Source organism: Salmo salar, chromosome ssa28, assembly GCF_905237065.1.
Source record: "Salmo salar chromosome ssa28, Ssal_v3.1, whole genome shotgun sequence".
Classification (NCBI taxonomy): Eukaryota; Metazoa; Chordata; class Actinopteri; order Salmoniformes; family Salmonidae; genus Salmo; species Salmo salar.
Window position 1 is genome coordinate 26,677,815 of NC_059469.1, and position 14,686 is coordinate 26,692,500.

At 43.7% G+C, this 14,686-nt stretch overlaps 1 protein-coding gene across 4 annotated transcripts in view; it reads right to left on the reverse strand.

Moving 5' to 3' along the window:
• Nucleotides 1-14,686, reverse strand: part of LOC106589770 (slit homolog 1 protein) — a 230,758-nt gene that overhangs the window by 114,839 nt on the left and 101,233 nt on the right. For all 4 annotated transcript variants that reach the window (XM_045710028.1, XM_045710026.1, XM_045710029.1 and 1 more), the window contains exon 5: nucleotides 541-612. In XM_045710028.1, coding sequence (XP_045565984.1) covers nucleotides 541-612 — 72 coding nt within the window. The remainder of the gene's footprint in view (nucleotides 1-540; nucleotides 613-14,686) is intronic.

The window sequence follows — 14,686 nt, forward strand, 5'->3', positions numbered from 1 at the left end:
TGTTATATGAGATCGTAATGGTATGACAATATGTTGAGTTAGTATTGAGAGTGAAAAGATATTCATTCATTCATTCATTTATTCATTGATTAATTCATTAGTTTAATTTATCCAATCATCCATCCATTCATTTCTTCATCCATTCCTTAATATATTCATCCATCCATCCATTCATTTATTCATCCATCCATTCATTCATCCATCCATTCATTTATTCATCCATCCATTTATTTATTCATCCATCCATCCATTCATTTATTCATCCGTCCATCCATTCATTTATTCATCGATCCATCCATTTATTCATCCATCCATCCATTTATTTATTCATCCATCCATCCATTCATTTATTCATCCATCCATTCATTTATTCATCCATCCATCCATTCATTTATTCATCCATCCATCCATCCATTCATTTATTCATCCATCCATCCATTCATTTATTCATCCATCCATTCATTAGTTTTTTCATCCATTCAAACATGAATTCATCATTTCTTCATTCATTTACTAATCTGAGACTGAAGATTCCCTCACAGGTTCTTGATGTCTGTAGCTCCTCTGAAAGCCTTTCTGGGGATGGACTGGATGTTGTTCTCACTCAGATCTCTGTGAAGACAACAACATGAGGACGTTAGATCAAAGACACTGTTACACAACCTTTAGAAGCTAACACACATGTTACCCAGCCAGGATAGATAGAGGTTATGTAGGAGGAAAACCACCTAGCCAGGATAGATAGAGTGCTATGTAGGAGGAAAACCACCTAGCCAGGATAGATAGAGGTTATGTAGGAGGAAAACCACCTAGCCAGGATAGATAGAGGTTATGTAGGAGGAAAACCACCTAGCCAGGATAGATAGAGGTTATGTAGAAGGAAAACCACCTAGCCAGGATAGATAGAGGTTATGTAGGAGGAAAACCACCTAGCCAGGATAGATAGAGGGCTATGTAGGAGGAAAACCACCTAGCCAGGATAGATAGAGGGCTATGTAGGAGGAAAACCACCTAGCCAGGATAGATAGAGGTTATGTAGGACGAACACCACCTAGCCAGGATAGATAGAGGTTATGTAGGAGGAAAACCACCTAGCCAGGATAGATAGAGGTTATGTAGGAGGAAAACCACCTAGCCAGGATAGATAGAGGTTATGTAGAAGGAAAACCACCTAGCCAGGATAGATAGAGGTTATGTAGGAGGAAAACCACCTAGCCAGGATAGATAGAGGTTATGTAGAAGGAAAACCACCTAGCCAGGATAGATAGAGGGCTATGTAGGAGGAACACCACCTAGCCAGGATAGATAGAGGTTATGTAGAAGGAAAACCACCTAGCCAGGATAGATAGAGGGCTATGTAGGAGGAAAACCACCTAGCCAGTGTCATGACATTGGCCTCTTTGGGTACAGGAAGGACAGTTGACCCCCTCCCCTTTGTACCATTCCCCAACCTACCTTCCCCCCAACCCAGGCCCTGTGTGAAAGGGTTGTAAAAACCCTAAGAGGAGAATCTCCTACCACATGTTTCATAGAGAGACAAAGGAAATTCTTCCAACTCATAGAATTGGAGAACCGAGCGACATGTGTGTTCTGGAGAAGGTTTGGAAGATTGGTGAAGAATCCAGCTACGAACTGGTCCGCTTGGTACAATTTTGTGATACTCAGAAGAGACAATATAGCCATATTACCATAAAACTGTTTATATAATAGCCTCAGCTTGAGACTTGCATCATAATGGTTGTATAGAATGTATTAATAAGGATAAAGCTTTTGTAATACATTGAGATGCTATGTACTGATGTAATGTGATAGAATTGTATTTCTGTAACCAAGTCTAACTCAGTCATAGGCACGCCCCCAGGGACACATACAGGACCAGGCGTCATTTGACAAGCCTGTTCAAGGGTCACTATAAAACCCACCCTGATTTACATTTCTTTAGACCAGGCCTCCACTCCATGGCCAATAGGTTTTACCATCCAATTCCTCTACTGAAAGTGAACTACACCACGTGGTTAACTTTTAGACTATCGAGACCGACAGAATAAGAACAAGTCTTTGATATTAATTATTAGTCTGCAGCTAAGTAAATTATATCATCGAACGCGAAGACCAACGAAACATCCATTCTATGACGACATTAATGAATGTCCCTCTGAAAGATCCATTCTAACCGAGAGAGAGAGAGAGAGAACACGGACAAAACTCCCCAACAGAACAGAACTCTCCAACATGAATCAGAACGACACACTGAGCGTAAATATATATTGATTGCAATTGTTCCCGAATGAGTGAGCCTTCAATTGTCAATTGTTAGTATTAATGAACTCTGTAGGTGTGCATTCTCAGCTGACCGTTTATGACCCATTGTCTAACAGACCAGCCATGCCTGTTAGCCATTAGGGCACATTACTATACCAATCCTTTGTGACGATAATTACTGTTTGTATGTTTTCTGTTAATTACTTAGTGTAGTAAATAAATGATTTTAAGACAATTGATGTATGGATGATTTTAGTAAAGACTGGGTTCGTGCAGATACAACAATTTACGACGTTTGGAATGAGACTGAACACGAGGTAAAATACACCATTTAAACCAGAAGATAATCGGCCTATATTATAATAAAGGAAAGTTATATTAGGAAAATTATAACTTTGTAATCTGAATATTTTCCTTGGTGCCCCGATCTCCTAGTTAATTACAATTAAACGATTAATTAGTTTAATCGCGTGATAATAATTACAGGGAGTTAATTGATAAACATGTCTTCAGTTTAATGGTACCCCAAAGACATGACACCAGGATAGATAGAGGGCTATGTAGGAGGATAACCACCAGCCAGGATAGATAAAGGCAGATGTAGGAGGAAAACCACCGAGCCAGGATAGATAGAGGGCTATGTAGGAGGATAACGCTCTGAGATTATTGTAACAAATGTGTGGTGGATGGGCTGAAATGGATAGCAACTATGCACAAATGAAGAAGCTCTTTCAGTCTGAATGAAATGTAGTTTGTTATACTTCATCGTAAAGTAGTTACGAACAAAGAGCTGAGCAAACCACTCAGCTGTGACTAAAAGCTTCCTGGGGACTAAACTCTCTGTAGCAGCATTATATACTTTATCAAGATGAAAAGATGAAAAGGGAAGAAAACCAAAGTCATTCATCTGTATAGCTGTAACAGTACCAAAAAGCCCCAGGTGTGGAGTGTATCAAGATGAAAAGATGAAGAGGGCTACATCAGAGTAGTAACTGTATTGTGTGGTGTTCCCTCGTGCTAAAACATTCCCTAAGGAACTCTGTGAGAACTAGTGAGAGGTGTCCAACTCAGTGCCTAAACACAAACCTTTGAAAAAGGCAAGAGGCAAAAGGAAAAAAGGCAAGAGAGGTCCTGTTAGGAGTGCAAGTTTTTATGTGTGTGTGAGAGAGGAATGTGTGTGTGTGTGTGTGTGAGAGAGGAATGTGTGTGTGTGTGTGTGTGTGTGTGTGTGTGTGTGTGTGTGTGTGTGTGTGTGTGTGTGTGTGTGTGTGTGTGTGTGTGTGTGTGTGTGTGTGTGTGTGTGTGTGTGTGTGTGTGTGTATATAGAGCGAGTGATGGAGAGAGTGGAGGGATGGTCAGGGTAAAGAGAGGAGGAAGGAAGAAAGAGAGAGATACACAAGTAGTCATAGTTTTAATTAGCATGTCATTGTTTGGTGGTTGGATTATGTTCTAACCTCCTTCAGAGAGAAGCTGTAACTCTTACCATGCCACACAGGGAGCTCCTGTCTTACTCCCACAGCCCAACAGACCTAAACAGAACACTCACGGTCCCCTTTAGAGAGGCTTACAGAAGACACACACCCTATCTCTCTCTCTCTCTCTCTCTCTCTCTCTCTCTCTCTCTCTCTCTTTTCCCTCCATCTCTCTCTCTTCCTCTCTCTCGCGCTCTCTCTTTCCCTCCACCTCTCTCTCTTTCTCTCCCTCTCTCTTGCTCTCTCTCTCTCTCTTTCCCTCCATCTCTCTCTCCCTCTCTCTCGCTCACTCTCTCTCTCTCTCTCTCTCTCTCTCTCTCTCTCTCTCCCTCTCTCTCTTTCTGACTTTCCCTCCCTCTCTCTCCCTCCATCTCTCGCCCTCTCTCTTTCCCTCTCTCTCCCCCTTCCCTCTCTCTCTCTCTTGATTTCCCTTCTCTCCCTCCCTCTTTCCGTCTCTCTCTGGTTCATCTCACAGTTTCCCACTAGTTCTCCTTTGGTATGTTGATTAATCGTTTCACAGACATGGTTTCAACATCATAAAAAAGGAATGAAAAACTCCCTGGTGCCACTGAGAACAGTAAGAGTTGTGTAATATATCTAATGAATGGTTGTTTGTTTCTTTATGCTCTGCAGCAATTAAAACAGCCGTCTGCAGGCCGCTGCAAATATACCATAATTAACCATGGTATTTGCACGGCCACCATTTTTTGCTTCTGTTTTGAATATTTATGAAACTCTCTCTCTCACACGCACACACACACACATACACAGTACAACACCATTCTCCAGTAGCAACTAAAAAAAAGGGCTCCACTGTGAAGTTTGAGTTGTATTAGTAAATGACTGTAACCCGCCTGGTCTTGTCTCATAGGCTCAAGTTATTAAGAGATGAGTGTGTAAGCAGTTTTACTTGGCTCCTGTTCACACACACACACACACACACACACACACACACACACACACACACACACACACACACACACACACACACACACACACACACACACACACACACACACACACACACACACACACACACACACACACACACACACACATGCTTAAGCTGATTTCCATTCAGAAAAACGCAGGTATTCTGTCCAATGACATGTTTAAACAGAGTTTATCGTCTGAATCATCCACTAATAACCACAACATACCTGAAGCAGGTTCTGTTACCAGGACGTCAGCTCAACAAGCTATTCAATTCTATCTGGAAATATCAGGCATTCTGAAAAAACACTGCGTGCTCTCTGAACATGTATTCATTCAATCAATATATCATTTGCTGAACAAAGACAAAATGAGTTAATACTGTATACTGTTTCACCTTCTAATGGTATTGGGTGAAAACGGCACTTGGTCTTCAAAATATTAGTCTCTTCTCCAACATGAAAACGTCTCATCTCTCATCTCATCTCTCATCTCATCTCTCATCTCTCATCTCTTCTCATCTCTCGTCTCATCCCTCGTCTCATCTCTCATCTCTTCTCTCATCTCATCTCTCATCTCTCATCTCTTCTCTCGTCTCATCCCTCATCTCTTCTCTCATCTCATCTCTCATCTCTTCTCTCATCTCTTCTCTCGTCTCATCCCTCATCTCATCTCTCATCTCTTCTCTCATCTCTCATCTCATATCTCTCATCTCGTCTCTTCTCTCATCTCTTCTCTCGTCTCTTCTCTCGTCTCTTCTCTCATCTCATCTCTCTTCTTTTCTCTCATCTCATCTCATCTCTCATCTCATCTCTCATCTCTTCTCTCATCTCATCTCTCGTCTCTCATCTCTCATCTCTTCTCTCGTCTCTCATCTCTCATCTCATCTCTCATCTCTTCTCTCATCTCTTCTCTCGTCTCTTCTCTCATCTCATCTCTCTTCTCTTCTCTCATCTCTTCTCTCATCTCATCTCTCATCTCCCATCTCATCTCTTCTCTCATCTCTTCTCATCTCTCGTCTCACTGCAGGAGAAACCCACACACACGTATGCACTCCTGTACGCATATGTACACACAAGCTTGTGCACCCACACAAACACACACCGCAGTGTACCCCTGTGCTGGAAACCTTGTCTCATCTCTGTGTCTGGAGGGAGATGTCATGAGCAGCTCCAGCAGTGTGTGGAGATCAGTAGCGTGATATAACACGGTCTGTTAGCAGCAGAGAGGTGGAGGCAAGGTGAGGAGAAGACTGATTAGTAGCCTTATCACACATCAGGGAGATAGACACAGAGATGAAGGGGTACACCTACACACCAGGCATGCACTGGAGGAAACTTGTCAGGCAAAGACAACACTTAGTTTGATATGAATCCATGGAGAACAAAAGCGTTTCTGTGGTTATGTATTGAAGATGAGATATATATTTTGGCTGCCTGACTGCTTCTGTTTAACTTAAGGATCCGCCCCTTTAAAATAAAAGTTTTTGTCTAAAATGACATACCCAAATCTAACTGCATGTAGCTCAGGTCCTGAAGCAAGGTTATGCATATTCTCGGTACCATTTGAAGGGAAACACTTTGAAGTTTATGGAAATGTGAAAGGAATGTAGGAGAATATAACACATTAGATCTGGTAAAAGATAATACAAAGAAAAAAAACAACCGTTCTTTTGTATTTTTTTGGACCATCATCTTTGAAATGCAAGAGAAAGGCCATAATGTATTATTATGGTTTTCTTTCACTGTAATAGCTACTGTAAATTGGACAGTGCAGTTAGATTAACAAGAATTTAAGCTTTTTGCCAATATCAGATATGTCTATGTCCTGGGATATTTTCCTGTTACTTACAACCTCATGCTAATCGCGTTAGCCTATGTTAGCTCAACCGTCCCGTGGAAGGGACACCGATCCCGAAGATTTATTAATTAATAACCTCGGAAGTCAGTTAACAAATTCTTATTTACAATGACGGCCTACCCTGCCAAATGGGACTACCAATCACGGCCGGTTGTGATACAGCCCAGGATCAAACCAGGGTCTTTAGTGACGCCTCTAGCACTGAGATGCAGTGCCTTAGACCACTGCGCCACTAGGGAGCGCGTGTGTGTAGTTGGAGTGAAAATCAACATGACAAACCTCCCATAATCCTGTTAGCACGCTTTAATACAATTGGCCAGCACTTACATAGCCCCCCGGTGCTGCTGTCTGATTGGATTAGGCTCCAGGGTCGCAGAGGGTCGGTGGGATGTGTTTGTGTGTGCATATCCAACGTTAATTGTAAAGCCTGAGAGTTAATGAGAGCCCTACACCATGCATTCGCTCTCCTTCTGCCAAAACCACTCTCTCTCACACTCCCTCCTGCTCATGCTTTGTCCCTCTGTCTGTCCTTTTTCTCTTCCCTCTCCATCTTTGTCTCTTCTCTCCCTCACTTCGCTCTCTCCCTCTTTCAAACCTCCCACTCAGTTAGCCTCTCACCCTCTTCTTAACGTTCCTCCTTCTCTTCTCCCTCTCTCTCTGTCTTCTCCTTCTCTTCTCCCTCTCTTCTCCCTTTCTCCCTGTCTTCTTCCTCTCTTCTCCCTCTCTCCTTGTCCTCTCCCTATCTTCTCCCTCTCTCCCTGTCTTCTCCCTCTCTTCTCCCTGTCCTCTCATCACTTCTCCCTCTCTCCTTGTCCTCTCCCTATCTTCTCCCTCTCTCCCTGTCTTCTCCCTCTCTTCTCCCTGTCCTCTCCATCTCTTCTCCCTCTCTTCTCCCTCACTCCCTGACTTCTCCCTGTCCTCTCCCTATCTTCTCCCTCCCTCCCTGTCTTCTGCCTCTCTTCTCCCTGTCCTCTCCCTCTCTTCTCCCTCACTCCCTGTCTTCTCCCTCTCCTCTCCCTGTCTTCTCCTGCTCTCCCTGTCTTCTCCCTCTCCTCTCCCTCTCCTCTCCCTCTTTCCCTGTCTTCTCCCTCTACTCCCTGTCCTCTCCCTGTCCTCTTCTCCCTGTCCTCTCCCTCTCTTCTCCCTCTCTTCTCCCTCACTCCTCTCTTCTCCCTCTCCTCTCCCTCTCTCCCTGTCTTGTCCCTCTCCCTGTCTTCTCCCTCTCTCCCTGTCTTCTCCATATACTCTCCCTCTCTCCTCTCCCACTCTCACTGTCTTCCCCCACTCTCCCTGTCTTCTACCTCTCTTCTCCCTATCTCCCTGTCAGCTGTAACAGTCTAAGTCCTGTGTTCTTTAAGGATTTATCGACTGGGTCAACTTGTCTCAGGGAGCCAGAGATGCAGTATATTCAATTCGGCAAATACACATTTCTGAATTTACACATTCTCAAAACGGCAAACAAGACATTTCTGTGTGTCACCAATGCAGTGTTTTACATATTTTGTGGTCGGCCATAGCTGCCATTTTCTTTCTGAGTTGAGTTCTGATTGACTGTGCAGGGATTTAAACATGCTAAAGGAGTTATGCTGATGTGTTTAACAGTAGGAATGTTGATATGTTGATGTGAAAGCAGTCACCACAGAAAGCAGAGAATTGGCCAATGAGTCCCCATCATCCATTTATTCTGACAATAAATCTCACAGTGCATAAATGCCAACTAGACCACTATAGTCCATTACTGGCACACAGACTGACACTAACAACAAACACAATGTCTGAAAACAATGATAACTGCCTGTGAAACGGCATGAGAAAGAAAACATTTCTTCTCTCTAAATGCACTGAAGACAGAGAGTCTCTACTTGCCTCTGTAAAAACATTCCTTTCTCTCCTCCACTTGTTCTCTCCCGTTGGGTTATTACACAGAGTGTGTGTGTGTGTGTGTGTGTGTGTGTGTGTGTGTGTGTGTGTGTGTGTGTGTGTGTGTGTGTGTGTGTGTGTGTGTGTGTGTGTGTGTGTGTGTGTGTCTGTGTGTGTGTGTGTGTGTGTGTGTGTGTCTGGCTCCTGGATGTATTGCTGGCTCAGGCTCTCGTGAGGTTATCAGATCTCCGACTGTGGAACCTGGCAGCAGACAGCACCCACAGGCCAGAGAAATAACACACATATGCAGACACACCAAAGGTTTCTGTTCAACCTTAATGGTCCCATGGAATTTGTCAGAGCCACCCCTTTCCCAGACATCACTTTGAAGGTAGAGAAACCTATTAGTAATGTTATAATCTGGGTGAATTATAATGAGGTCTGAGTCAGTGACACAGAACATCACAGACCTGTATCCTTACCGCTCAGCACATCAGCCCCAGGTTAACAGAACATCACAGACCTGTATCCTTACCGCTCAGCACATCAGCCCCAGGTTAACAGAACATCACAGACCTGTATCCTTACTGCTCAGCACATCAGCCCCAGGTTAACAGAACATCACAGACCTGTATCCTTACTGCTCAGCACATCAGCCCCAGGTTAACAGAACATCACAGACCTGTATCCTTACTGCTCAGCACATCAGCCCCAGGTTAACAGAACATCACAGACCTGTATCCTTACCGCTCAGCACATCAGCCCCAGGTTAACAGAACATCACAGACCTGTATCCTTACCGCTCAGCACATCAGCCCCAGGTTAACAGAACATCACAGACCTGTATCCTTACCGCTCAGCACATCAGCCCCAGGTTAACAGAACATCACAGACCTGTATCCTTACCGCTCAGCACATCAGCCCCAGGTTAACAGAACATCACAGACCTATATCCTTACTGCTCAGCACATCAGCCCCAGGTTAACAGAACATCACAGACCTGTATCCTTACCGCTCAGCACATCAGCCCCAGGTTAACACAACATCACAGACCTGTATCCTTACTGCTCAGCACATCAGCCCCAGGTTAACAGAACATCACAGACCTGTATCCTTACCGCTCGGCACATCAGCCCCAGGTTAACAGAACATCACAGACCTGTATCCTTACCGCTCGCCACATCAGCACCAGGTTAACAGAACATCACAGACCTGTATCCTTACCGCTCGGCACATCAGCCCCAGGTTAACAGAACATCACAGACCTGTATCCTTACCGCTCGGCACATCAGCCCCAGGTTAACAGAACATCACAGACCTGTATCCTTACCGCTCAGCACATCAGCCCCAGGTTAACAGAACATCACAGACCTGTATCCTTACCGCTCAGCACATCAGCCCCAGGTTAACAGAACATCACAGACCTGTATCCTTACCGCTCAGCACATCAGCCCCAGGTTAACAGAACATCACAGACCTGTATCCTTACCGCTCAGCACATCAGCCCCAGGTTAACAGAACATCACAGACCTGTATCCTTACCGCTCAGCACATCAGCCCCAGGTTAAAGGCTCTCTGATGTTGGAATGAAAAGCTGTAATGGCATCATACTAGTCAGAAAACACATAGAACCTTTGTTTCTTAATTTACCTGCCTTGTGTGGGTATGTGTGTGTGTGTGTGTGTGTGTGTGTGTGTGTGTGTGTGTGTGTGTGTGTGTGTGTGTGTGTGTGTGTGTGTGTGTGTGTGTGTGTGTGTGTGTGTGTGTGTGTGTGTGTGGTCTCATGTGGCTTAGTTGGGTTGATTTTGATTCCCATGGGGGACCAGTACGCAAAAAGTACAAACATTTATGCACTCACTACTGTAAGTGGATAAGAACGAATGCTAAATGACTTAAATGTAAAATGTGTGTCTGTCTGAGAAACAGGACGATGTTCAAGAGTCCTTCTAAATTGACCTAAGTGGTCAGACATAGCTTGAGACTACATTTACCCCATGTCTTCTTTAGTGATGTCACTCACAGTTCATCCCTATAGAGTACCACAGTTTGAGTCATAATACCCATAAAACCTAGCGGTCAAACAGGGAAATGTTTCCAATCTTTTTTCCGCCATTCATTTTAGAAACACTTCAAATAAGGGCTGTGTTTCGTGTAGGATTACCTGGTGTGATGTTTTGATAACCGTGTATAAATCTCGCTAGGACAAGGTGACTTTTATCAATATTTTCACCTGTATTTACCCCCCTAAAATGTAATTCTTATTATCTGCTAATGTGGCTATCATAAAGAACTACAAATGCCATGACGATCTGGACGAGTCTACTGAATCGAGGCAAAGGTTAGAATCTATGGATTAACTATCTATTGTTAGCTAAATGTAGTAAATAATACATTTGCAAAATGCATTTAAATGGACAATTCTGTGAACTGTTTTGTGAAAGTTTTAAATTGACACAATACTTGATAGCAAAGGTGTCAGCTAGAGATTACGTGCAGGAGCTTGCAGGGATTTGTAGTTTTGCATGATGTCTACTTTGATGCTTATTAGCATTTTCCAATCTGAGAGTAAATAGAGACTAATATATTGATAAAAGTCACCTTGTGCGAGAGAGATTTACACGGTATAGAAAACATCACGCCAGGGTAAGCCCACACAAAACACAGCCCTTATTTGAAGTGTTTCTAAAATCCCTTATGTGATGGTGGAAAATGTTTGGAACCATTTCCCTGTTTAACCGTTAGACTTTACGGGTATTGTGAAACCTCCACTTTGGGGCTTTATAGCGCCCTAACGATGATGTAACACGTGTTTCAGGTGTGTCGTTACACATACAGTACACAGTGACACACATATTGACCAACTTTCTCACCAAACACACACACACACATACACACACATACACACTACTCAGTCAGAGCTTAATGACTACTTCCTAACGTCAGGGACAGATTGAAATTTACTGGGGGGGGGGGGCTGGTCCAACTCAAGGTGTCATAAAAAATGCACCCCCCTCCCCAACATAACAAATATTTTGACATGACCCCTAGGAAAATACGAGCAGAAGTGCGACTGTAAACCAGTGGAAAAACACTCTACTCTCACCTGCGCCCAATAAAAGATCACACAACCCTCCACAATGCAATTTTTTGGGGGGGATAACCCTCCCCTATTTTGGACCACCCCTCCCCCCAGTAAATTTTGATCTGTCCCTAATACACTTTGACCGGCTTAAAACACCCCATTCATTACAATAATAATCACTACCAACCTTCTTCACCATAATTAAAGTAATGTGTTTGTATCAGGCGTTGCTTTAGGCGCCTGTGTCTGGAGATTATACCATATTATATTAGTACCAGGGGTAGATTAGCAGAGATTATAATTGTAATAGCACCATGCAGTGTAATGTCTGGTCTCTGTCTGATTTTCTTCATTTACCTCAGATCATTGTCTTACTTCAGTCTGTTGCCCCAAATCAAGTCCTATAGTCCCATTGACATGGCTGACATTTCATAACGTCTCCTGGCCAACCAAGGGGTCTGTTCAGGGTCCTACATTCAACCAGCTCAAACAGTCTCATGTCAGAAGTAGATGTTCAGCCATGTTTCTAAAACATCAAATTTAGAAACTGTTCAAAATGTCAAATGTCAAAGTGGTTAGGGTTAAATTCAGGCATTAACTCCAAATTCTTAAGGTGAAGGTTAAGGTTTGGGAAAGGCTTAAAACAAAAATATACAAAACAACTTTGTATCACATCAACTTTCCCTGTTCACAATGCCCTAGCAACAACAACAAAATGAAGGTAATAGCGCTCACTGTTTCCCTTAGTGTTCAGATTACAGGTCATCTCCCGGCGTCCTCAGACATGGATGGACGTTAAATACTGACTTATATCACGGGTGACCTGGCTGCCTAAATTTGCCAGATGTGCTGATGTTTTAATTCTCTGGTTAAGTGGTGGGACTGAGGGACGACAGAGAGAAATAACAACGTAAACGGCAGACTCTGCTGTTTTCTGGGTGCTCTGTTTCTCTCATGTCTTCACTCTCTGCACAGTGACCACAGTGCAGAAATAAATAAGGACTTGACTGGCTTATTATCCAAAGCCATTTCCTTCATTCTTTTCTGCCCGCTACCTCCATTCTCCTCCACCACCACCACCCCCTCTATCTACAACATACTGTACATTAGTACCACTAGAGAGGTTTAGACCTCACCTTCCCTCCCTCCCTCTTCTCTTTCTTCCCCACCCCTTTACACCCCTCTCTTTCTCTTCTTACCCGTCTTTGTCTGCATCTCTCTCTTTCCATCGCACCCTCCCCCCAAGCTGTCAGACATAGTGCATCATGGGAGATGTAAAGCCAGCAATTTGTCCTGTCTGTGCTCTAATAGTGGTCCATTAGCAATGGCACATTTCTGATGCTTTTAAAAGCCTTTCACACCATCTGATAACACACCTCTCTCCTGAGAGCAAGAGCTCAGCTCCTCTGCCCCACACTTACACATTTTACATTGACATCTTAGTCGTTTAGCGGACACTCTTATCCAGAGCGACTTAAGTCACACAGCACCCTTTCACTTTTCTAGTCCATCTATATTGACACCTAGTGAAACCTTAACCAGACCACAGACATGAATTAGCCAGGAATGGCCTTAACACAGTGCAATTAGTGAGGGAATCATTACATTTATAGCTTTAGCCATGGAAGGTGAAACTAGGAGGGGATTTCTACAACAAGTGTGTGTGTGTGTGTGTGTGTGTGTTTTTTTTGTTGGTCTAATGAATTACTTATTAAGATAATTAATAGGGGTACACAGTCATAAAAACACAAATCTACAGGCATTCAACTTACAGACAGACAGACAGACAGACAGACAGACAGACAGACAGACAGACAGACAGACAGACAGACAGACAGACAGACAGACAGACAGACAGACAGACAGACAGACAGACAGACAGACAGACAGACAGACAGACAGACAGACAGACAGACAGACAGACAGACAGACAGACAGACAGACAGACAGACAGACAGACAGACAGACAGACAGACAGACAGACACCGATCACTTATCACAGGCATTTTGCCCATGTCGTTCATTACAATAAGTAGCCTATACCAGAGAGAGCATGGCCTACAGCAGAGCCTGGACCTGCTAGAGCAGTACTGTCAGACCTGGGCCCTGGCAGTAAACCCCAAAAATACTAAAATAATGATTTTCCAGAGAAGATCCAGATCTCGGGGAATTAGACCAAAGTTCTCAATTGGTACAAAATATATAGAGTACTGTACACACTACAATTACTTAGGTTTAAAAATAAGCTCAACTGGACACCTTAATGAGGCAGTGAATGAACTGAGAGAGAAAGCACGCAGGGCATTCTACGCCATTAAAAAGCAAATTCAAATCGAAATACCTATTAAAATTTGGCTAAAACTAATTGAATGTGTCATTGAACCAATTGCACTTTATGACAGCGAGGTGTGGGGTCCAATGGGACAAACACCCCATTGAAACCCTGCATGCAGAGTTCTGTAAGATTCTTCTACATGTCCAGAGGAAAACTACAAACAATGCATGTAGGGCAGAATTAGGCCAATATCCACTAATAATAAAAACTCAAAAAAGAGCAATTGTGTTTTGGAAATCTAAGTGACACCCTCTCATATTATTGCCAAGCCCTGCAATGCCAAGAGCTGAGCAAAGAAAAGAGTCCCCTCATCCAGCTGGTCCTGGGGCTGAGTTCACAAACCTGTTCTACTAATACACTGAAGCCTCAGGACCCTCATCCAGCTGGTCCCGGAGCTGAGTTCACAAACCTGTTCTACTAACACACTGAAGCCTCAGGACCCTCATCCAGCTGGTCCTGGGGCTGAGTTCACAAACCTGTTCTACTAATACACTGAAGCCTCAGGACCCTCATCCAGCTGGTCCTGGGGCTGAGTTCACAAACCTGTTCTACTAACACACTGAAGCCTCAGGACCCTCACCCAGCTGGTCCCGGAGCTGAGTTCACAAACCTGTTCTACTAACACACTGAAGCCTCAGGACCCTCATCCAGCTGGTCCTGGGGCTGAGTTCACAAACCTGTTCTACTAACACACTGAAGTCTCAGGACCCTCATCCAGCTGGTCCTGGGACTGAGTTCACAAACCTGTTCTACTAACACACTGAAGTCTCAGGACCCTCATCCAGCTGGTCCTGGGACTGAGTTTACTAACCTGTTCTACTAATACACTGAGGCCTCGGGACCAGAACATTCAATCAGTCAGAGTAAACCAAATTACAACAC